The 25988-nt window shown below is 40.2% G+C and overlaps 1 protein-coding gene across 2 annotated transcripts; it reads right to left on the reverse strand.

Moving 5' to 3' along the window:
- Window positions 1-198: 198 nt before the first annotated feature.
- Window positions 199-25041, reverse strand: kcnip3b (Kv channel interacting protein 3b, calsenilin). 2 transcript variants are annotated; one of them, XM_055224364.1, is made up of 8 exons: window positions 24989-25041; window positions 15814-15988; window positions 3151-3275; window positions 2235-2304; window positions 1972-2150; window positions 1341-1445; window positions 1193-1255; window positions 199-912 (listed from the first exon to the last, which is right to left on the reverse strand). In XM_055224364.1, the coding sequence occupies exons 1-8, from the start codon at window positions 24992-24994 to the stop codon at window positions 865-867; spliced, it is 771 nt and encodes a 256-aa protein (XP_055080339.1). In that variant the 5' UTR covers window positions 24995-25041; the 3' UTR covers window positions 199-864. The 2 variants fall into 2 exon arrangements, with proteins under 2 accessions (XP_055080339.1, XP_033828617.1); XM_033972726.2 differs by lacking the exons at window positions 15814-15988; window positions 24989-25041 and adding an exon at window positions 7905-8597.
- Between the last annotated feature and the right edge of the window lie 947 nt (window positions 25042-25988).

Below are 25988 nucleotides of genomic sequence, written 5' to 3' on the forward strand. Positions count from 1 at the left end.
TGTGTACAGTGACGAACTGAACATAGAAGTCACACGTTTTCACACATTGACTTCACAGCATTTTGTGTTAAGGACATGACATAAGTCCAATTACTGTATTGTACATTATACTGTGGCACTTAAGAGTCAGCATGCTCAATATCTAAAAATCAAAGAATAGGTTACTTTAATTCTGCATTTACAAACATTATCAGTCTGTTTTTCTTCAAAATAAGAGGTCTTTTTTATTAGCAAGTTTGGATTATATTTTTTAAGCAAAAGAACTTAATTTATGTTCTCTTAAAGGAATCAATAAATACATTTTGTTGGGAAAATGGCCCAGACAGTGCAGCACAGATGGGGCAAGTGTTACTAATTATACATATATACAGAACAGTTATCTACAATGCCTCTACGGCGTATTGTACATACATGTTTCAGTGCAAGCAATTCACGTCACATTTTGTTGACAAACATGCTTATTTTGTGCCAGTTCCTTTTTAATTTATTTACCTCTAACCCAAAGTTTCATTATCCCCATGCTCAGATCCAGTGATTATATTGATATGTTAGTACAACTGAGAAAAGGAGTCTGTGTGCAGCTAGTGAAAAAGAGAAATGTGTGAAAGATTATATAGTCATGTGTCTGTGTGATCCAAGGACATAGTTAATGATAGTGTTTCCCCTCATAAATTTTGGTTGTTATCAGAGAGCAAAAGATATATCAAACAAAAACACAGGACATATTGTTCAGGAAGCTCTTCTTTTGTTACTAGCAGTCTTTAGAATCCATAGCAGCTCTAGTGGGGCAGCTTAAGTCTTGTGCCAGTACATTTGGTGTGTGTATGTGTAGTTTGTAGGTAGGTGGTTGAGTTGTAGATTCCCTTATATCACATTTTCAAATAACTGCATGGAGCTCATGATATTTTCATCCTGCAAAGAAGAGCAAAATATCAATACAAAAAGTAATACTGGATTTCACATCACAGCATACTTCAGGTGTATAATAAAGAGATGAGGGGCAGGTAAAATCCCTGTCAAAATGTGGATATATTGTTGAGATATAAGTTCGAGAGCTTGGTAAGGTTCAACACTTGTGGAATTTGGATTTTAAAATTAAAATGCTTTATTCAATTAATCTTAGACCGTCCATCAGAAACAGTTACCAGTATAACTAAAGCCCATTATTTTAGATTCTGTGTAGTAAAGTCACCTTCTGGCAAGTTTCAATGAACTCTTCAATTGTCACAACACCATCGCGATTTCGATCCATTTTCTACAGGAAAAAATACACACGTACAATAACGATCAGTGAAAATAGTGCATGAGTGAAGTTACGTAGTACATGAGGAGTGAAATACCTGGAAGAACTTGTCCACGTGTTCTGAAGGGGCATCGTCCCGCACACAGGGGTAAGTGTATCGTCCCATCATGTCATAGATGGACTTCATAATTGCTAACATTTCCTAATAATGACAGACTATAATGTTGTATGGGGTTGTCACTAACAATTTCAGTATTTTACTTGTCAACCTTTTTATTTCAGTAGTAGACAGGTCAAACTTATCATCTATAACAATTAGTAAAAAATGGGAAAACTTAAAAATAACCATATTTTTCCAACTAAATCCATTGTTTTCTTATGGTATTTGATTTTATGGTGGCGCTGTCTTTGTTATAAAACATTTTTTCAAGTACGTGGCACGTGTTCATGGCACAAGTTCATTTATAGTGCAGATAATGATTAACAAATATTAAACAAGCTCTTGGTTATTTTAAGAGCAATTTAGTCTCGTGTTCGTCATTACAGCCCTACAAAATACGTTATCTTACAAATAAAAACTGAAAGTGCAAAATCCTACCACACCTACACTGTATATACTGTCGTTAATACAGGTTACGATGTTTTTCTCACAGTAAGAGGACATGAGTTGTACATTTGAAGCAGTGTAAACATTTACTATGAAGGTTGTAATGAGTGACACCACATACCTCTTTGGTGATGTACCCGTCTTTATTGATGTCATAGAGGTTGAATGCCCAGTTGAGTTTTTCTGTGACTGATCCTCGGAGCAACACGGACAAACCAATGACAAAGTCCTCAAAGCGAATGGATCCATTACGGTTGATGTCAAATGCATTGAAGAGGAAATGAGCGTAGGTTGTAGCATCTGCGCCACCAGGGACCAAGGACAGTTAGTTCAGGATTTTCCCAATAAATGCTATTTTTGTACTGTATTATTGTATGAGCTAACCTCCTTGAGGAAAGAACTGAGCATAAATGGACTTAAACGTCTCTTCATCCACCAGTCCGCTTGGGCACTCCTGCAGAGACAAAATAAAAACACTTGTCATCAACCTTTTTACTTGCTGGGTTACTTCAAATTATATTATATCAGTGGTTAACGTTTTTGTTGGACATTTTGAGTTGTAATATACTGTACACTTCAGGGTGCACAAGTTTCATTGTTTTTTAATTTAAGGTCCATCTATGTAACTTTTCTGGTGGGAGGTTCAGCGCCCGGTTGTCTCAATGCAGACGATAAAGCTTTGCCTGGAACAGCAAAAGTTAAATCCGTCAACTGGACAAAACGTTGTACGAGTGAAGACAACGTTTTGCTTTTTAGTCAGACTTGGATGACTGAGGGATTACACAGGCCTGGAATCTAACACAGTATGACATTAACATCAGCCATCTTGCATTTATTCAATTACAAGTGTTTTTATGGCTTAGAAAATACCTTGCTTATGATGAGCTGGGTCACTTCTCTACTGACCTGACCTGCAATTATGGAGGCAGATATGTTTAATGCCATACTGTGGAACGTTCCATGCAAAGTGTTTGGAAACATCTTCATGGAGAAAAGCAGATGACGGATCCTTAACCAGAAAAATGAACTTTTAATGCACCGTTAAATTTGCTTTTCAAACAGTTGACTCAGTTGGAACTTCAGGCTTCAAGTGAATGTCCTTTAAGTTAAAGTCAATATTTTACAACAGTCAGAGGGATTAGTGGAACTGAACTTTATACATTGGAGATAAGTGCAGTTAACATAAGACGGCTCTACTCTGCTCCTTTTCATTCAGTTTTTTGTTCAACATAATCACCCAGTAGTTTATCTTTTATGTTTTATGAATGAAATACATATCAAATAATCACAATTTACATACATTTTTAAAGCCCCGATACAATGACTGGAGCTCCTTCCTGGTGAACTTGGTTTGGGCTTGCAGTTGGTCCAACCCCTCCGGCTGGTGACGCACCGTGGACAGCTCCAAGTCACTGTCACTGCTGTCTGTGAGGGCAAAGGAAGGAGGATAGAAAGAAAGAAGAAGTGATAGATAGATAAACAAATAGAGGAGAGGAGCAAGAGAACAGAGAGACAGAGAGAGCGATGTAAAGAGAGGAAATGAATTGATAAAAGGGAAGCATGCAGTAGACACAACGTGAATGCAGGCTGACATTCAGGAAAGGGAATGGGCGTTACACATTTAACAAACAGGCACCACTCGGGAAAACGTGCGGATTAAGAGGACCTATAGGATCAAACGTCAGAGGTAAATGCTGTAAAATGGTAGGGCTGCAACTAACGATTATTTTAGCCAATCAGTCAACATTTGATTTGTTGACGATGAAACGATTATTTCTATTATACACTGAGACATTTGAAATACATTATCAAACACATGAAGGTGGAAATATGGTGACTGGAGGCTTCTAGATAAAGAATATTAAAGTGAATTAAATCTAAATCATAAGAGGCTGATGTAAACGTGCAGGTGGTTCATTGCTGTTGAGGTGGGGAATGATTATGAAACAAATGTTTCTTTTAATGATGTGTAAAAGGAGCAGCGTTTATAGGATTTATCTTCTTCCTGTTCCTTTTTGTTCATGCCAGTAATGTCAAGGCACATAACTGTTGTATTTATGTTAATGGTCTGATTATTTTGTTTTTGACTCTTTAAATTGATGCCAACAAAATGAAATGGCATGATAAATAAATAAATAAATAAAAGAATATGTGCAAATAAAGTGGATTATTTATGGAAATCAGTAATTGTTTATTCTTTTTTGACATATTGATTTAATAATATGACTGTCGTTGTTATAAAAATATCTTCTGTATGTGTTTTATAGTCTGAATAATCCAGGTAACAATCAAAATATGACTACAACTCCTTAATATAGTCGAGTAGTCACGATTAGTTGTTAAATCATTGCAGCCCTACTAAACGGGACATTGGAAAACAAGAGGTACTTTCTTTATGGCGGAAACTTCATTATGCAGGTTTTCTTTAAAAGGTTATGTCCGCCACAGTAGTAAAAATCTGTCGGGCCACTGGTATTTGTCAGTTCACACAAGAGAAAGCACTGCAAGTCTGGGAGAAAAGAAGACATTCCAAAAGGAGGAGGGAGATTTCTCAGAACGAGCCAAAGTACTCACCATCTTTAAACAGAAAGAAAAGAGGAGGGGAGGCGACACCGAGATGGGGTGATAGATGGAGAGCAGGGGTAGAGCGATAGTAAGAGAAAGAAAAACAACAAAAGAAAACAGGTCAGCTCGGACATTTTCAGGAGGCACATAAGATGAAGCGCTTCAGGAAAAACTATGCCAGGACTACAGTCAGCGTCCAACCGAGCGGTGCAACTTAATACACTGAGAACTATAGAGAATCAAAAGCTCTAAGGCCGGAATGATGCTGGGAAATTTCCAGTCGCAAGTGTTCTGATTAATGTTTTAAAGTCACATTTGTGCAGATGTGCGTCCCTACATTTTGGACATGTTTGTACTGTAGAGGTATACGCTTCAGTTTAAGTGTTTTTACTTAATAAGACGGCTTTGTTTGGTGTTTGCACAGGATTTTAAGATAAGAGAACCTTTATTTGTCCCACAACGGGGAAGAACATTAAATATGCAGTGAAAAAGTACAAAATATTTAAGGATAGACTTAAATCTAACTGGTATACGAAAATATCCTTTAATATACAACACTGCAAATGGTGTAAAACTATATTACTCTCACAATTGCAACTTTAGGATTTGACAACAGTGACTATTCAAATTATAATTTAGTTTAGAGCCTTCAGCAGTGCTTAATTTGATTCCCTTTTGTGAGCAGGATTCTCAGGGAATTTCCAGTAAATACTGATTTGCAAAATAACCCTTGGTCTGTAGTACTGTTCAAAGCACTAGAGATGTACTTTTACTATGATGGAGCACGGCCTCAAGAAGAACAATCATCTAAAATGAGTAAAAATAGTATGAAGTGTCTTTTTCGTGTAATAAAGCAACAACTTAAGATATATTGGAGTTTCAAGAATACACAAGATCATCAGAAATACGACTGAAATTAAGTAAGAACAACCTACAACCAACGTTTTTCTCACAGTGCTTGGGCATTACGCTCTGGCCTGCGTCTTCCTCATCAGTACAGGGGTCTCACCAGTCTCTGTAATGTCGATGAGGCCCAGGAGGTGCATCAGTTTGAGGAACATAATCACCAGACACACAATGCCCACTGTCTGCAGCCCCTCCGTCTCCCATCGCACACTCATCCTCCACTGCTCCTCTTCCGGGCTCTCCTCTGAAGTCCTGAGATCCAGCCCTACACTTTGGCCATTACTGCTACTACAAAAAATACGAAATCACTTCTTCACCGCCATTTCGGACGCTTCTCTTTGGCGTACTCTGTCAAACTATGTCACTTCTCTTGCAATATTTCTGTTACAGTCTTGACTCTCTCAGCTCCCACCCCTTTGCCATAGTAATTAATTGCCTTTGTCCCACTGGAGCGTGTCAGACTTTTGTTAGTAAAAAGAATTTATTTTAATTTTAAGTTGTTAAAGGCGTGATCGCTGTAATGGGTCACTGTTCTGTGTCAGATATCTGTTTCTTTAAATAATTCTGGTTAAATTACACTACATAAGTATCACGCAGGTGGTGAACTGGACTCAAATGCCACACAAAGAGAACAGTGAAACATCTTAGCAAATACAACAGAAAGTGTCCTGCAAACAGTTTGGGAACAGGCTGGGTAACAGAGCAGGACTGTAACAATAAGTGCTGTTGCATTGCCTTGAATGCTCCACAGTACGGCATTAAATGTATCTACCTTGCATTAATTCAATTACAAAAAACAAACAAACAAAACAACTTGAAATGCATTCTTACTTTCAGCAGTGTCTCCACAGATCAGACCAGTAACTTGGCTATGCATTTGATCAATATCTTCATTAAAAGTTTTGCGGAAATAAGTAATAATGGTGTAATATATGTAAACACACAATAAACAATTACATTTTGAACAATATCGAGGCTAATAATGATATATATCTAAAGGTTAAATGGGATTTTTATTAAGACCCTAAAAATGTTGATTATGACAAATGTAGTAGTCTATGTCATTCAAGGATTCAAAAAGGTGAAAGTTTTAATCACAACAACAGGACTGAATTGTTTAGTGGATCCACGGCTGAGTGTTGGAGGTTAGCACATGCCCTGAATTGCCATCTCCCGTCACAGAGCTGATCTACTTTCTAATTGTTTCTGCGTCCCCGGAGAGGATTCTATCAGATTTACCAAAGCATAATCTCATTAAACGAACAGTGTCACACATTTCACTTTAATAAAGAGGAACGATGGCTGTGAGCTCCCTCAGGCCTTGTGACACTTCTGAACCTACAACCGTGTCTCCCTCTGCTGGACAACACTACAACTGTATGGTACACGAGTGTTCTGTGTAAATCAAGACTCATTCGGGGCACAATGTCAAATCTGTTTAGTTTAGCATCAATTACATTTACATAGTGTTGTTCAACTATAGAACAAGACAAACGACTTGTGTTTATTTGCATTGATTTGATTAATTCATGTAATGCTCAAATGTGTAGAAAGAACAGAAAGAAAGAACTCGATATATCTGAAAATGTCTCTCACTCCCAAAACAAGAAAGGCATTGATTCAATGACAGGTTCCAAAAACAAGACCAAAAAGGCAAAACCCCAGAGGTTCAGACACAAGTCAAATCAGATGATAAAACTCAGAAAACATTACCAGCGCAGAGGTGTGAGACTCTTTCCAACTCTTTCCAAAAGTTTTCAGTTCACCTCTCACAGTTCACAGTTGTATATGCACCAATAGTAAACAAATCCTTAGTGAACTTAAGTGAATGACCACAAAGGAGAACATGAAGAGCTGCTGATGGGGTTCAGTGGGACAGAGTGAAGTCATGTTTTAGGAAGTGGACACCTGCGGAGGGCTTTTGGAGGTTTCTGATGGATCGCCGGTGTCCTTCGGGGACCTGGAGGAGTACTCCATATTTAGGCGGCCTGAGAGAAAGCCAGTTCGATATAGCATGCATAATTGATGTGAAGTAATGCTAAACCCAGTTTAAGCTCGGCCTCATGATTGTGGGCACAGGAACGGGGCACTGGAGTAATGATTATTGTGGAGTTTGAGAGGTTTGATAAATTATGGAAGAATATTACTGGTGTTTTTCAAATGATTATTTGTGATACAGCGCTGCATTGGCCACACTAATGTGCCGACTGGTGCCTGCTGGCTCTAATTGCCTTGGCACTCTGACTGCAGGGCACTCTGACTGGCCTCAGCCCAAAACTACAATCAAAGTCCCTACATCATTCACTGAGAAATAGCTGATCTCCTTTACAGCCACTAATGTACACAGTATATTGAACATCAGGGTTTAATGCTGTAGTAAGCAAAACTAAACTTACATTAACTTTAACCCCATATAAGGGTAACACGTTCTGCCTAAATCTAGTGTTTGTTTACTCAAAGTCTTAGAGTCAGATACACAATAGGTCATTTTGCCCACAGCAACTTCATTTATAACACGAGCCATTAAAAATCATACTAAAATGCCCCAAACAGCTGACAAGGCTCTGAAGAGGGTGGGCTTACCTTCAAATGACGACATAGGCTCCAGGATGCCAAACTGTTTGAGCACAGCCATGAAGAGAATGATGACTACACCGATGGCACACAGCTCCATGCCATGGATGCCCATGGTTTTACGGAGAGCGGGGGATCCCTCTGACCAGGGGAACCACCTCTGTTATGTACGCAGTCTGAAGGCACGGGCCAATCACAAGACCAAGTGAAACGTCCAGTGCTGAAGTACAGTTTGTGTTTGGCTAAGGCCACGGGGACGGCATGAGAAGTACCACTCAAGCTTCAGTCGTATCAACAATAAAAATTTACAGAGCACGACTTATATGGAAGATATGCCTCGAACTAATTGGACCAGTGTCACCGGTTATTCATAACAATGCATTAAAGCAGAGTCACTTTGTAAAGACAGTACGAGCTCTTACTTCACACTCAATATTGCACTGTCTCGTAATCCAAACAGTGATTTACATTAAGTCATAACTGAAAGTGTGGATGTCCCCTCTCACTCACGGAGCAGCTTCTTTTACGAACAGACAAAAGTTCTAGCACAAGCACGATCCAGCGATACAAACATGATTCGTTCATCTTCTGGAAAAACAACACGAGCGGCTGCAAGTAAGTAACCCATTATTCAGACGAGCAATTTCTGAAATCTCCATCACATCCTGTATACACATGTCCTCTCCTAGTCCTTATAAAGGCGCAGGCAGCCAACAAAAACGTGCTAAATCTAAGTCGTTAACAAAAGTGAAGAGAAAACCAAATCAAATCCAAATAATTTAACATAAACATTTTTACGCAGTCTCTCTCTGGGGTGGTAGAAGACCACACTGCCCCGAAAGGTATTCCCTCACTGTAAAACATCCATCCAAACGTGTAAGCAGATAAACTAGTTCAAAGCATCAGGAGTGGCTCACGGAAAAGGAAATCCCGTAAAATCCTACAAGGGGACTCTTCTCCTTTGTGCAGAATTCCCGAGCATTGTTAAAGCTCATTTAACTGTTGCTACTTCCAACTTTCCGTCGGCAGAAACGCACAGCCCATCCTTGGTCCTTCTCCGGTCTCTCGTTTTAGGTCTTTACCCTCACATGTTTGGTTTTGCCTCTGATCTCAGCTCCCAGTCCTCCTCTCCATCCCCTTTGTCATCCCATAACTTTGGCAGACCGCAGACGCTCTCCCCCCCTGGGCGCTGTGGGCTCTTCACGCTTTCACTTTTGTCGATCAAGTGTCCCCCGGTTCGCACCACATCTATCTGGTGGCGGAGGGCACAAGTCAGATTACCCAAATAAATGAAGAGAGGTGAGATAAGAAGAACAATAGTGTAGATCAAATAACTCAAAGATGCAGTCAAGAATTTGTAGGGGACAAAAAACGCCTCACTTCGGTCTTAATGTTTTGTGCACATCCCGAAGTGGAAGCGGAGAATAAATACCTATATGCTTGTACATGTTTGACAGTTCATAAGAGGACGAATGATGACTCTGCAATCACTAATGCACCGAGACAAAATGGAGAGAGGGGTATGTGAGTGTTAATGCATTGACAGGGCTGGAGATGGCAGACACAGTTTAGAGGCCAGAATGAGAGCGATCAATAACATGGTGACGCACTGCTGCTGAGGCCGGTTCCCTTTTTTACTCTGATTCTAATAATAAATAAATGCAGATAACAGGATACATCCAGAAATATCCACGCCGTATCCACAAATACATGTAAGCCAATCCTAGGATATTCTGCAGGGCACCTGGGGGGACACAACCCAATGCAAAAACAGATTTATTTCAAGTTTGTCGGCCAAAATGGTAATGAAAGCGATGGTTAATTGTAGCGCCGCCTGAAAACAAGTCGCCTGACAAAGCAGATGCTCGGATTCATCTTGTTTTAGTGGTAAACATGATATTGAGTACACTTCGTCCATACTTTTTAGTGAAAGGTGCAGACTCTAACTTGCTTAGGGCAGTATGTTTGTGTCTAATGTGAGAGTGAGTGCTTTAGCCCGAGCCATTAGTAGCTTTTTAAGGGGAAGGCCTGGCCCAGGTTGCTGACACAACTGTCAGTAAATAGAGACTTCCTCGGTTCCTCTGCCAAACGCATTACTGATAATCTGTACCGTTATTGGACATTAAACATCAAAGATACAAGTACAGATTAATGGGAAAAATCTGACTGACTGTGACTTTTCGACAACAAAAATAGCTGTATTTCGATTTTGGTAAGAGGACTACGTATAAATATAACACAATAACAAACACTTTTTAATCACAAAAACAGCTGCATCAGTAAAATCAAAACGTCAAGAAAGAATAAACTATTTCTGATTTTCTTCAACAATAAACTTCATACATAAATAATCTATATCTCGAAGCCTTTAGTCAACAAATTTCCACCTTTATTTGGGTAAAAGTGCAGCAGAAATAATTGTTTGACTGGTCCATAGCAAACAACAGACATCTGTGTGACTGGTCGACAAATCAGGAAAAAAATATAATACTGACTCGTATAACACTGACTAAAATATTCGTTAGTTGCAACCCTAGATACAAGTTGAATATTTCACATCAAAAGTTTGGACAGAGCCTCTCATTTGATGTTTTTTTTACCGCTTTCTACATTTTCGATAGACACAGAAGACATCAAATATATAAAGCAAGATATATGGGATGATGTAGTAAAGAAAAAAGTTAAATAGCTCTACTAAATATTTTTCGACAAAGCAAAGAATAGATACTTTGAGGATCTGAATTGAAAATATATATTTAAAAAATAGTAGAATTGTCTGTGTAATCCCTCAGTCGTCCAGGTATGATCCTTAGCTTCGTCAGTTCTGGTCGGATTACTGGTGGATACTTAAAGCACTGCTTTATAAATAGATATATTAAATAGATATAAGGCAGGAGTGGCTTGAATTAGCAGCAAAACGGCTTCACTTCTACAACTTTTTGTCCAGATTTGAATTTTTCTTTTACAATTTAGTAGAGTTATTTCATATTTTATCCTTGCTACATAATTCCATACATCTTACTTTATATATTTGATGTCTTATGCATGTATATAAAATGTAAAATGTAATAAAAATCAACAAATAAACAAGCAAAACTCTGAATGAGATGGTGTATCCAAACTTTTGCCTGGTAGTGTATATCTAAAGTACATTTTTTAGCCGATATCTGATTGTATCTTGTCATTTTAAAAAGCATTTGACATCTTACTTGCGGTTTGATGACTATAAGCGACACCCTAACGACAAATGTGAATCAAGTCAAACTAGTTTTACATATTGTTCTAATAGTTGTACGAGAAAGAACAAGATGGTGGTGAGATGATTGAAAGAATGAGGACAAAGTTAAAATAAAACACATGGAGAAGCACAGACTGTTGAAGAAGACGGCAGAGTCCACGGTCCTGCCCTACCTGACCGGTGATACCTGGCTGCGCTGTGCCCGCAGTGGGACAAGCAGCTCGGACGAGATAAGCGTCTCCGGGCCTCCACAGACAGAGCGGCCATCACAGCTCCCATAATGCAACACGGACGGCTAAGAAACTGATTAGAATAACTGTTACTGTGATGGATGGAGTGGACTGAAGCTGAGTGAACACGAGCAGAGCAACAGGTGCAGGGCTGGAGAGTGAAGTCCCATTTAGAAATCTGTTTGAGTTTGGGATGGCGCTTCACGTGAGAGGAGATAAAAAAGAAGGACGGGATCAAACCTCAGCGTGAAGCAGGTGACCTTTTACATCAGACTGACACCTCCACACTGGTCCTCTCTGCCTTTCCTCCCTCTCATCTGTCTGCTAGGGCCATGTGAACTTCCACTGCACTGATTATGTAAGATTATAAAGAAAAAAAAGCTTTAAAAACATTTATTCTATGAAGTAAAGTTACTCAGATGAAAGTATGTTTACTACCTTGCAACCTTTCGACTGTATGCACCATATAGTCAACAGCAGCACAGCAAGAAAGTGAAATGAATCGTAGCCAAAATAAAATCTAACATGCATTAAATCCTGTATGTTGTGCAGATCAGCTCCATAGACTCATCAATGAACGAGAAACCACAGGAGCAGCTGCAGCATCCTCTGCCGACCATTAGAGGGACATAAAGTGGTCAAAGATTTACGACTTTAAGGAGCAGTTGTTCCTGGAGAGAACTTTTACAGGAGGCGGTTTAATACAGTCACAAATAATATGCACCAAGTTGAAGGTTCATTATGCAACTTTTCCGGTGGGGGATATGCCTGTGTCTTATTGTGTTAAGTTCCACAGTACAGCATTAAACCTATCTGTCTTTATGGAGACAAGATACAGATCGAAGCAGTGGAAAGTCTCACAGTATGAATGCCTGTTTTTCGAGCTTTAACTGCAACTAAATTAATGCAAGATAAGTTTAGAATACCATAAAACAATGATCAATATCTGACCAATATTGTTAAAAAATGAGGGCAAATGAATTAGACTTAAATGTTTTAACAACAAACAATGAAACTACAAAGATTTGTTGTGAAATAACTAAACGATACTCTAAAAAAACAGGTTTACAAGTGTCTGAATTAGTCAAGCAGTTCATATTTTAACCACTAGAGAGCACCACAAAACTTGAATGAGAGTGCTTGAGTGAAGATAGAGAAGCAAATGAAATATGAGAAAAAGTATCATTTTTCTGAAATAAATCATGATGTACTGTATAAGCTGATTTACCTATAGACCTGAGGCTCAAACACAGTCATCTGTCAGGTCATCATTTCTGGCAGAACAGCAAAAGGTCCAAAAGGTACAAAAAAAACTAATCAAATCCTGAACAGTTTGAGCACCTCACAATGATAAAATGCCATAGAACAAAACACTCCAGTCCAGACACATGAATGAAAACGGTTGAAATGTCATTAAAAGAGCTTACAATATTAAAAAAAATACTGATTCACTCGTCTTGCAGCAGTTTCTTAGTAGAAAGTCCAAGTCACTTTGCAGTTGGTTGGATTGTTCATTCCCTCTCTCCGTTGTCTAGTCATTCAGTGGTAGTAAATTATGTTTATTGCCACAGCTACCCAAGGAAGGAATAATATAAATGTTACTGCCAATCTGCACCAACCACCACCAATTACACCATCACATCATTCACAAACAGGACATGGTGAAGTGTCTTGCTCATGGGCAGAACAACATGACTCTAAGCAGCTGTCAGAACTGGGATCCAACCAATAACATATTCACAATTTGGACAGACTCCTCTAAGTTGGAACAAAATATCAGACACCAAAACATCAGTCTGCAAATTAACTTTTTTCTCAACAACATGTTTTGTCAACTAAAAAATACCACAATAGGAAATAAATAAATGCTGTTGGAAAAAGTTAAGTCTAAAGAGAAACCATGAGACGGAGTAATTCAGTGATTCAGCTGCTGCTAGTGTGATGAAGCTATGTTTTCATTGGTTAAAAGGACACAGGAAGAGGACCCGAGGATAGCCTTACATCTAATCAATGATGAAACAAGGAACAAAATGTCAAACTCAGGACACACAAACTGAAATCATACAAAACTCACATCATTTAAAGATTGTGCTTATTTCCCAGGGCTAAATAAAAGTTAACTTCACAAAAAAAAATCTAGGAATCTCATCAAATTTTAGTCACAAAGATTATTTTAAGTTATACATTTAATATTAGCGGTACCTTGTATGAGCGTTCCAGTGATGAAGCCAATAACACATCGCAGCACTTTCACACAGTTTGTCCTGCACGCATTCATCCTTCACCAGTGAAAAGAAAAAAAGTAGCATCCAAAAAGTAGGCACTGAGAATAATTAAACTGCTCAAACTTGCGTGGTGTCCTCAGCGCTGCCTTTGACTCTCATCTTGACTTCCCAGTTTGTTACAGGTGACGTCCCTCCCTCTTCCTCCTGTCCGTGTCTCTGTCTCTAACCTTGTAGCCTAAAGGTGGCTTAGCTGAGTGGCATGACGCTGGCCTATCTTAAAGCTCCAATAGTTTCATATGACCGGTCTGGACAAACAGGATGCACACCTCGACTGAAGCTGCTATCCTCAAACTACACTTTCTCCCACTGTCAGAAATGTACCTATGTACTGTGCATTCAACTTGGACCGTGAATCGAATCTGGCCCATATTGCATTACCTTACATTTTTTTCATTTCTCGTTTTGCTCTGAGCCCTGACGAACTCAAAATCACATTTATCATACATAGATATTTCACTTAGGTTCAGAAATATTTGTTATCTGAAGGTTTTAATACGGCTTTTAATGTAAAAACTATAAAAAGAAGTCTCTATCTCTTAATAAACATGGATTTTAGTCAATCACAAGCCAATAATGTTTAGATTTTTAGCTACTTTTCACGCAGGGAACATAAAAATCAAGGGTCTGAATGGGTTGCTACAACAATGCATTAAAGACATCAAAGATATGAACATTTAAATAGATCAAAGATGAATCTATAAGAAGAATGAGGCTTTTGTTCTGAGCTTGAACTGTGCAGCAGTCCCTCGTGTTCCTCAGTCTATCAAGCTGTTGCTGATACAGCCTTTGCTTCGACCTCTAGTTTAACCACAACGACCACTCTGCCACGCTGCCCCCTCTCTCTGATCTCCATCTCTGCTGCTATTCTGAGCTGCTGGCCTTCATCAAGGGCATGCCCACCAATATGCTCAATCTGTGCTCCCTCAACACGGATCACACGCGCAAGATGTCACGTCAGAGGAGACTGCAGTTTCTATACTCATTTACATGCTTTGTTTTTAGATGTAAAACTCTTCTGTGTTAAAATACTTTTGTCTTTTACTGCCACTTGGGGACACTGGCGCTGATGGAAGAACAGGAGACAGTGTGCTAAGCCGCAGGGTGTTAAGTGGATGTTCTTTGACTCACGTTTCAATGACCAGATATCATTACATGGTACATGACGCTGAGCCCATGCCAGAGATACCCACATGGCCAAGCTGTCGGATTTGACACAAACTCACAGAGATTTTCTTATTATGAACAATACATTTCATTTATTATAAACTGAGCATCCTAGTCAAATTTTTGTTATTATGTCATAAGGTTAAGGTATGCTTTAATGATCCCTGTGTGGAAATTCATCCTCTAAACCCATCTCCAGATCTTACTCTAGACTTGGTTAGGATGACCTTTTTCTGATGTATTTTGCTTATGGTACACGACAGGTTTTGAGTTGATAAGAGAAAACAGAGTGTCCAGAGGAATCTACATCTTCCACACAGAAAGACTCCTCGCCATCCATGAGTCAAACTTGAGACCTTTTTGTTGTGAAGTGAAAGTGCTAGTTACTCTATGCCACCATGCCACCAAATCAAAGTGCAATAAACAATTTATATATTACAAATGTTGACTGTTGAGAGCTGTTTATTGTACACTGTCTTACTAGATTTCTATTTCTTAGATATCGCTCCTGGTTTAAAAATAGATTTTTTAAAATGCAATACTACAACTGGACCACAAGATGGAGCTAAATGACTGAAGCGCTCATGGAGCTGTGGGTCATGAGGGTTGTATGCAGTTCAAACCAGGCTAGAATTATATTACCAGCTCTCTATTAAACATAATACAAAATATAATTGAGTGAAACAACTAAATTATCGTGGGAAACTGCTTAAATACTTCTAGTAATTATTATAATATTTAGAGAGAACATTTTCAACAACAATCATGTTTACTTCATAGTTTGATGTGCGCAAAAATTGAAAGCAGCTTGCTTGACCCTGCTCTGCCCTGTAGCTGTAGCGTGTAAAGGTTGAAGGATTGCAGATTGTGAGCAGATTAATAGGCTGATGTCTCGCTGGTGTTTGACCCGGGGTCATGGCTCCAGAACAGTGTCCACTGGGAGGACAGAGCCTGGATCAATGTAAATGCTGTTGGCTTCACATGTTAAACCTTACACTCACCTTTGTCCTGAGGCTGTGTGCTAGCGATGATCCACTTCACCAAACAGCATTTCATCAGGGCTTTACGAGAAAACCGGGGCTTCTGCCATTTCCCAGAATCCTTCACTCTGCCCGGAGCAGGTTCAACCCCGTTGGCATCTCCCAGCAGGCTGCCATCCACCACCTTGCCATCCACCTGGACACACAATCACCACAGCTGAAGAGATGGGAGACATAATGCTTGTGCTGTTTTGGGGTTGGTGACACAGGATTAACAGGGTCAAGAAAAGTTCACTGTGGCCAGGGGCATTTTAAATCTGTTTCTCATACACATTAAAGGTTGAATCTTGTTACATCAGATTTATTTTTCATTCCAGTATGGCAGCAGAGAATATTAGAAGCTATTCGAGCAAACAAGAACCAAAGATATTTACATAATTTGTGTGAGATTTACACTGGCATTTTTTCACTGACAATTAAAACGGGGTTAAGTATTTGTTTTGTTGCAACATTTGCTCGCCCCATTCATATTTTCCATCACAGCTGATCAATGTGTGACTTGGCATCGTTGCTTTTCAGTTTTCTTCTACGACTGCGAGTAGAAGTAGCATGTTTTTAGAGAAAGAATGTCTGGTTGAATTCTCGGTTCAGTGAAGACCTCCCAATCGGCCGCAGCAGTAAACACATGCATATACATGTTTGGAGCAATGGGAGGGCAGATGAAAGAGGGGCATGGAACAAACAGCAGCTCTGTCTAATCTGCAGGAGAAGAGCAGAGCACGGCTGGCGAGGGGAGCGCCAAATTGAGGGGGAGGATTTAAACGCCTATTTGATCCCAGGGGAGCTGGACCAGGCAAATCCTCCAGTTTAAGGTGATGAGAGGAGGAGGGAAGGGAAATGCCTATACACAGAAGAAATGGAAGGCAATTAGCATAATGAAAAGCTGAGCCTATGTGAGGGGCACATGTAAAGGACAAATGGAGGACGTGTGGAGGTAAAGGAGGATTTCGAGGTCCAGTGGAGGAAGGAGCTCAGCAAAGAAACTTACAGGTGAACTGATACAGGTGTGCAACAATTCACTAACCTAAAACGTCCTGAGCATGAAAAATATCTCCAATAAGACCAAATGGATAAGCATCGAAAATATACACGTGTGTTTTAACGTGTTTTACAATATAATTTGTTTCTTTGGTATCATTTTTGCAATAAAAGGCTTGATGAAAAGTTGCATCGCACCAATACAAAAGCTACTATTGGGTTTGGGGTTAGGTCAATCCACTGAAGTAATAGTTGACCGTGGTTAACTCAGAACATCCCCATAACCTCCTGATGTTGCTGTTTGCCTTGAATATTCCACAGCGTAGATTTAAACTTATCTGTCTTGCATTTATTCAAATACAGGTGTTTTTATAGCTCAATATACCTTAAAAACATACATATATACATACATTCTTACTGTGAGCGGGTGAAATCTTCACAGATCTGAGCTGTAACTTGGCCTGGTGATGCTACATTTAATGCCATACTGTAGAACATTCCAGGCAAAGCAAATTGGGTGATATATCTGCATCGTTCTATCTTTAAAACCTTTATATAGTTAGTATAACATCCCGAAAGCCCATTTACTCCAAAATGTGTGTAGATGTGAGATAAGCAGCTTTAAAGGGCTGTGAGCCAAACAGATGCAGTCAGACAATGTAAACACCAGAGACATTTCGTGCCACATTTCTTATTGCATCACGGTCCAGTGGGCACATATCGCCCTGCATAAGTACACATAGCCCCGCAACGACTGTATTTATCATCCGTTCCTCCTTAACGCTTGAGCTGGCTTTGCCCCGCGCCGCACTTCTTTCTTATAATGCACAGCGGACTGTCACCAAAAGCTATATCTGCTGTAGGCCGGAGCAAATAGAGCAGAGAAGATGCTGTACATATACGGTATCAATAATTTAATATCAGCAGTTGTGGTGTTCATGAATATTGGTTTACAGAAAGTAGAAGGACCTGTCTGAATAGTTGAGTTGTACTTTTATAGTTGACTGCTGAGAGAAGGTGAGATAAAGAGGCTGGGACCACACTGCACGATATGAAGCCACTACAGGTGTTTCAACAGGTGTCATTTTGAGTTTCTGTGACAGGGAAGACAAAGTTGTCACAATACTAAAATGTGAAAATGTGATTATTGTGGTTCCTACTCATCGGTTTAAATTCACTTTTATTGCAATTTGGCTTTTAAGAACTGATATATCAATATTATTGCGATGTTTTAATATACTTTTTGACTCAATAATTTTTGATAATAAAGATAAAAATGACATGCACTGAAATTCTGTCAAAATAAAAACTGAACAGAGACAAAACCAGATCTAAATCAAGGCGAATTTTGGACTTAATGAGGGAAATCATTAATACAAGTTTTATTTAACTTTTAGAGATGTTGTTTTTGTCAGACCTCGGTGTTATTGCAATATATTGAGTATGCTGCATTACTGATTATTGCATAAATATCGTGATTTTGATACTTTAGCGATGAATTGTGCAGCTCTTGTTTACTTTTGCTCATAAATAAATGGTACTCTTTTATAAAGCGCTTTTTCCAACCTCAAGGTGCTCGAGGCAATAGCAAAAAGACACCTAAATCAAAATAAATAGTTGATTTTGTTTGTATCAGAACAGATGAAAATGGTCATATTCAGATTCACAGGATTTAGTGGCATTAAATTGGAAATATTGCATAAAAACTTGGTGCAAGATTGATGACTTGTGATAAACTTGAAACTCCTGGGAGTAAAATACAAACTTGGGGCATTTGCAATACGATATAACATTTGAACTGCAATCTGATCACTGTGATGATACGCTATTTTGGTGTTTGCAATACTTATCAGCCTCTGTCCTGTTCTGAGTGATTGACAGGTTTTTAACCAATCACAGAAAAACTTAGACAGTATAAAGCTACTTAATAAACTGTGATCTAGGACTGAGAAAATAACACTGTACTATTGCTCATCCCTACTCAAAATACAGATTATGAGGCCAACGCTTTACATATTAATGTTGTTTTTTAAATGTTTTATACAAAAATAACTACCCCTCCTCATGCAAGACTCCAGACGTGCACTTGGAGCCCGCATGAGCCGAGACCTAAACACAAACTCTATAAATACCACTGCCTAACATCTGTCACAAGTCAACATCCGCCCACATTCACCGATTCACTGATGCAGCGCTGTCATGCCCCCGTTCACAAATCAGACGCTCCAAACTGCTCGAAACCACTCCAGCACCGGTGCAATTAAACACACCACACTAGAGTAACTACACCTTTCGTCTAGGTAGGACAAATCACGCCTTAGCAACTGTTACTAGGCTTGTGATGTCCCTGAAGATGTGGTCATGTACGGTGTAGTATGTAAATGTGTGATTACGGGAGTGGGCATCAAGAAGGAATGAGAGTAAGAGCAACCCTCTGCAATCGAAGCACAATGTAATTACAGTTGTGATGACAGTTAGCAGAAAAAGGTAATCCGTAATCCAGAAAAATATAGCAACAATGTCCAGTAAATTATATGAAAGTTTACAAAAGCTGTAACTAAATACATACAAACAGTAGGATTGAAGTAACAAGTTTTCAGATTTCCTGAGCATAAAAAAGCCAGACTTTTAACATCAATATAAGATCAAATTTAACACAGAAACATAGCACAGTTTTATTCTCCAACGTCTGAACTCTGCTCCTAATCTGACAAAACTATTGGCTGTAGACTATTTGATTAAAAAGAAAAAGAAAAACAGAAAAAAACCAAACTGTTGGCACGTGTTATCTATTGAGCGCATAATAAAAGCTGCCAGAACCAGGTATTTTTCTGCAGAAAGTACTCTTATCTGGTAAATGCTGTGACAATCTGTTATCCAGCTTTCATAGGCTGTTGAGCTCCGTGTGCTCCTGGGAATCAATTACTAGAAGCAGTTTACTCCAATAACACAAATAACATCGCAGACTAATTGACGCAAAACTCTCAGAGGAGTCACAGGAGGCAGGTGTGTTATCAATACCCATTCAGGAGATTACGCCGTGTAAATAAGACACTATTTATGTTATTAGGTAATGGGTGAGGATGGAGGTTTTCTGATACAAACAGGAAGTCTGCGTCATCTTCATTCTGCGCAATCCACCTCCCAGTCAATCATTCATTCCTCCACGTATTGTTACCAGCTTGACTGCAGGTAACGGCTGGAAACAGATGGGAACCTAATACGAGAGAACATCAACAAAACCAACCGCACCTGGAGAAATAAACTAAGAGGCTTTTGTGTAATGAGTGACAGTTACGCAGTGGTTTAGTTGTGTATCGTCCACATAGACTTGGAAAATGAATTGATTACTCAGCTAAATATTTTCTGCGATATCTCATCATGTGCAAACCTGCTTAAGTTATAGTTTAGAGCTCTATATGGCTGCTCAAATATGGCAAAAACTATAACCACGGTTAGCTGATGCATAATTGAAATGATATCAAACACTGGTAAAATTAACCTGCGCAGTATCAACTTAAAATATTTCATTAGTAATATGTGGTGACGCCTTTGTTTTAAACTCTATCTGGATTAGAAACATGGGTTTGCTTTAGATTTTAATGGGCAGAAGAAGTGCACAAATCATCCTGAACAGAAGGTAATTCGTTGTATTTTTGATTACAACATTTGTGTTATGAAATAGAGGAATAATTGAAGATGTTTGTGTAATTTCTCAGTCGTCCAGGTCTGATCCACAGCAAAAGGCATAGCAAACATTTCGTCTTTAGCTACAGTAATAATTTAAAACATTTTAAATTTGGTTAACTGCACAGCCCCTCCTGCCTTCTCACTGTTTTCTTTAGTCCTCCAGTTATTGCCCAGTTTAGCAGCTCTATCTGAAGTCAAGTTATAGGTGGAGTTTAGGTGTTGAGTTTCACTTTAAGCAGCTCAAATCTCAGTCTTCTTCTATCAAATGTTACTGAAGTCAAAATCCGATCTTTGAACTGGAATAAATCATGTAATAGCTGTCCTAGAATAGTTCAAATCTGTTGGTATAAGCAGCTGTTTTTGTTACCAGACTAACAGTGAGTTGGTTGAGTGTTTCCACATTCATCCAGTCTTGTGCATATAAATGAGAAAGTAGCACTGGAGGATGGTCTTGATCAATCAACCAGAGGGGAAAAAAAATAGCTGCTGTGTGAGAAAGCTTGTTTTAAAAAATAATAACACAACGTCTGAACATATGTTGCATCTCCGGAGTGCGCCTCAAAGCATCTGTGTTGATTTTAGGTGTAGTTATTGTAAAGTGCGGCATGTATCTTTCTATAAAGCTTATACAATGACCCGGCTATTCGACTCCTGGGAGGAATAAGTAGTGCGCAGAGGGTCCAAAGAAGATACTATTTGTGTGCTGACTGCTGGAGCTTTCCCGTATTCGCTGTCAGTCCAAATCAGCATCTCGGGGCGAGCATGGCACTTCCATATGGGCGCCACGCTGGGCTCTGTTTCTGTGTGCGATAGGAACACAGGGAGACACAGCCAGCCAATGAGTATTATATTGATGTGTGAGCCTTCATGTGGAGAAAGAATTAAGTCTCTGGGGAGGCACTGAGCAATCCAGAAGCTGTGTTTCAATTATCAGCTCCTCACACACTTTGTCCATGTCAAATACCAGGACATACCCAGCCCCACTGCGGCCACTATTTCTGGAGAAAATAGACAGATGATGAAGACGGCGCATATGAACACCACAGCAAATATTGATCAGCGAATGGTATTTTACAGCATCTCTGCATCTCTCTAGCTTCCCTTCCACGGGTCGATATCATAACCAGCCAGATATTATCATCGATCCCAACAGCACTATGGAAACTTAGTTTAGCTTTAAATTTTAATCCCTGTTACTGTTAAAATTGGTGAAAAAACATTAGGTTAAAAGTGATTGTTGTCAGTTGATATGATTTTAAGACATAAGATTAATAGGGCAAGAAGAAGAGCCGATCCAGATAGTGATAATGCTCAACGTTTATGGATTTTCTATACTTTACTTTCAAAGCGCTGAATCTCCCATAGAGTAACATACAGATACATATAGACCTCTCCATCTGAAATATTACATAGGGTTCTAGACCTTGAACACAATCAATTGCTGGGTATTTGTTTTGGTCAGTAACAGAAATAATCAGGTTCAACATTTGTGCATCCACGTTTTAGATATTTCCTGGAAAAGTACAGTGTTATTAAGAAAAAAAATGTGTCGTGGACCTCCATCTACAAACCACTGATGCAAAAATGAACACAGAGTTTGAATAAGTCGAGTCCCAGTTTAGTTGATGCTTCACAGGGTCCTCCAAGGACACACTGACCTCTCTTTGGTTTAAAGTTGGATCAAAGACTGAGTGGTGCCAACCCCGTTCACCCAGATAAAGTTACCAGGCCTGTTCAATTATTCAATGGACCTAAATCTACCAATCAGCCCACCTATTGAACAGGTGGCTTCCTCAGACACTAGATCAGGTGCAGCATAATGGCTTTAAAGAGCATGTCGTCTCTGTGTCTCCTCCTGGGCCATGATCTGTAAAGCCTCCCTGTGTTTGAATTATGGGGCTCAGTGGAAAAAAGTCTAAAGCCAGATTGAACTGTAGTTGACAAAAGACAAGCCCTGTGCATTGATTCATCCACCAAACGAGAGAGAAACGTGAAGCTTGCAAACGCTCTATGCACAGATCTACACTGCAGAGAAGAACTAGCAAACAGTATTTTATAAATGTGCAAAGGTTCACTTGTGGATTAGCCTTCCTAAATCGTTATAATCCTAATCTTAATCTTATAATCTTTAATAAAATAATGACTAATACAAAACTGGTCAACTAAGATACCATCAGCCAATTACACAACTAAATAACTACATCCCCCGAAGTCAAAATCAGCATCAAATCTCAGTTTAAGATTTGCGTAGCCGTTAAATTATATAAAATATTTTAGCCACAGCGCTGTCATTGTTTTCCAACTTTAGATGGATGAAAGTTTAGTAAACAAGAAGAAGAATTGACAGGCCACTGCATTACTCATGAAATAAGGTAGCGGTGCTGTCGCACTCGGACTGAAATGTCCAGGATGACGGAACAGCTTGAAAACGCCATTGATCATCCATCTATTTTACCAAAAAATAGCTTCAAGTGAGTCAGACGTAGAATCATGGGGCTCCCTGAGGCTCACAGCTTGATTCAATTCAAACAGCTGCATGTCAATACCCAGAGACACAGCGGAATCTAAATGTTATATTGCTGCAATTTGTTTCACATTTTACCTCAAATGCTGCAAAGGATCATGGGAACAAAGGTGTGTGAAATTTTGTTTGAGTTACAAGCAACAATGTGGGTGCTAACGTTGACAAATCAATATCCAGATAATAACTGATACGAAACCTAATATTGAAACTAGATAATAAAAAAATAAATACATAAATAAAAATACATTTGGACATTTCCTGAGTAGATTTAGAACAATCTTGATCTATCAGTGACCTTCAGAGGGATGAAAAGTTAGGATTGTTGCCATAGCATTTAACAAATTAAAAAAAAACGTAAAAATATCATCAACAGTTCTCAAAATGGCTCCATACATCAAGAAACTGAAACCCATGAGTATCAGAACTGTATAGGACCACATTATGCTATAAGATAAGATAATAATAATTTGTTTTGTATTATCTTTGTGGTTTAATTTGCATCGAGCATTTCTCCACCAAAACCGAGATTTTAGTGTCGTCTCAACAGCAAATACAAAGCATACATTACAAATGCTTGGCTGCACTTGGCTCACAAGTCAGGAGTCTCAGAAAACGCGCTGTTGTTTTCTGTTTTCGTGAGTAAGAAAAGGTTATATGCAAATGTTAAACGTGTCTATCTTACATAAACATAAAGGGAGAGGGGGACACACAAGACCTTCATTCAAAGTTGCTGATGAAATAGGCTAAAGCGTCATAAAATCTGTCAATATCTGTGAGGCTTTCATGTGCCCGTCCTGCCTATTACACTAACACAGTCATATGTATAGAAATGAACAACTGCTTTCATTCTTTGCATTTGTACACACGTAGAAAACACTGAAACAAACCGCAGTGACGCTGAACTCTGCTTGTGCCCACTTCATATGAATCGTATTATGAAGAGTGATTTACTGGTCCATTGATGCACGTCATGACAGAGCCACAAAGTGCTCACTGGAGCTGTCATGATGCACAGTACAGAGGTCACAGGGCCATACAGGACCAACCAGGACCATACAGGGCCATACAGGACCATACAGGACCAACCAGGACCAAACAGGACCATACAGGGCCACACAGGACCATACAGGACCAACCAGGACCAACCAGGACCAACCAGGACCATAAAGGACCATCCAGGACCATCCAGGACCATCCAGGACCATCCAGGATCATACAGGACCATACAGGATCATACAGGACCAACCAGGACCAAACAGGGCCATACAGGACCATACAGGACCATACAGGACCAAACAGGATCATAAAGGACCAACCAGGACCATAAAGGACCATACAGGACCATCCAGGACCATACAGGACCAACCAGAACCATACAGGACCATACAGGACCATACAGGACCAACCAGGACCAAACACCATCATACAGGACCATACAGGACCATACAGAACCATACAGGACCATACAGGACCATACAGGACCATACAGGACCATACAGGACCATACAGGACCATACAGGACCAACCAGGACCATACAGGACCATACAGGACCATACAGGACCATACAGGACTACAGCTCACAGTTCAATGACATGGCTGATCTTGTAAAACCTGTGATGAGTTCATTTTACTATTAACTTTAAACTCTTTGGGTTAAACTCAAAATGTTTGATTCTTACGCACGTTTCCGTCTGTGAAACACGTGCTCAGATCAAACTAAAGGGAGTAAAGTCTTAAAAACATATGACTCCGAGCTCACGGGCACTTACTGTTGAATATCTCGGAGCCTCTTACATAACTTCAGATCCAAAGTGAGCACGAGAGCAGCGCGCACATGAGCGCTGCTCATTAAAATCACAAAAGTCATAAAAACACACACTGAACACACACACTGAACACACACACACTGAACACAAGCACATCCCGCGTGAGCACGGACTCACCTGCATGTTTGTGATGCCGCAGCGGTGAAGCTCCAGTGTGAGCGCGAGGACGTCTCAGCGTGGACTGTCACCTCCCTCCACGCTCTAGGACCGGAGGAATGCGCGCTCACGGGCCAGCACGGGCGAGCACGGGCGAGCACCCGCACAGTGAAGAGCGAGAGAGAGGGAGAGAGGGAGGGAGAGAGAGAGGGAGGGGGAGAGGGGGAGGGGGAGGGGGGAGAGAGAGGGAGGGGAGAGGGAGAGAGAGAGGGAGGGGAGGGAGAGAGGGAGAGAGAGCGAGAGAGGGAGAGAGAGGGAGGGAGAGAGAGAGACAGGGAGGGGAGGGAGAGAGACAGGGAGGAGAGAGAGAGGGAGAGAGACAGGGAGGGGAGGGAGAGAGAGTGAGGGAGGGAGGGAGGGAGAGAGAAAGAGAGAGAGGAAGGAGAGAGGGGAGGGAGAGAGAGGGAGAGAGGAGAGAAAGGGAGGGAGGAGAGATGGGAGGAAGAGAGGGAGAAAGTGAGAGAGAGGGGAGAGAGAGAGGGAGGGGAGAGAGAGGAGAGAGGGGAGGGAGAGAGGAGAGAGAGAGGAGGAGAGAGGGAGAGAGAGAGGAGAGAGGGGAGAGAGAGAGAGGAGGAGAGAGAGAGGGAGGAGAGAGGGAGAGAGAGAGGGAGAGGATTGAGAGAGGGAGAGAGAGGGGGGTGAGTGACAGGGAAGAGGAGAGGGAAGAGAAACAGGCAGAGAGTGGAGAGAGGGGGAGATCGAGGGAGAGATACAGAGAGAGAGGGGAGGGAGAGAGAAAAAGGCAGAAAGGGGATGGGGGGATTGGAGTCCCCTTTTCACAATGCTCAAATATGCGCTCTCCTCGTCTGTTCTTATTGAACTCAGCAGTGCCCCAATGGTCTAACCCCCCTTCCGAAATGGGCTCACCCCATCCCCAATGGCGACTTGTTGTTCTAAGCATCATCCATGTGACCCTAAGGCTGTACAAGGTTTGTTTATCCTGTACATCCGCACCTATGGG

The sequence above is a fragment of the Periophthalmus magnuspinnatus genome, chromosome 9, assembly GCF_009829125.3.
Source record: "Periophthalmus magnuspinnatus isolate fPerMag1 chromosome 9, fPerMag1.2.pri, whole genome shotgun sequence".
NCBI classification, from domain to species: domain Eukaryota; kingdom Metazoa; phylum Chordata; class Actinopteri; order Gobiiformes; family Gobiidae; genus Periophthalmus; species Periophthalmus magnuspinnatus.

Excerpts from the sequence above, each read along its gene's own strand:
- kcnip3b (XM_055224364.1), bottom strand. Across the intron at positions 3,276-15,813 it reads CACACAGCCTCAGGACAAAG|ACAGCAGTGACAGTGACTTG; the intron begins GTGAGTGTAAGG and ends TTGCCCTCACAG. Across the intron at positions 2,151-2,234 it reads TCAGTTCTTTCCTCAAGGAG|ATGCTACAACCTACGCTCAT; the intron begins GTTAGCTCATAC and ends CTGGTGGCGCAG.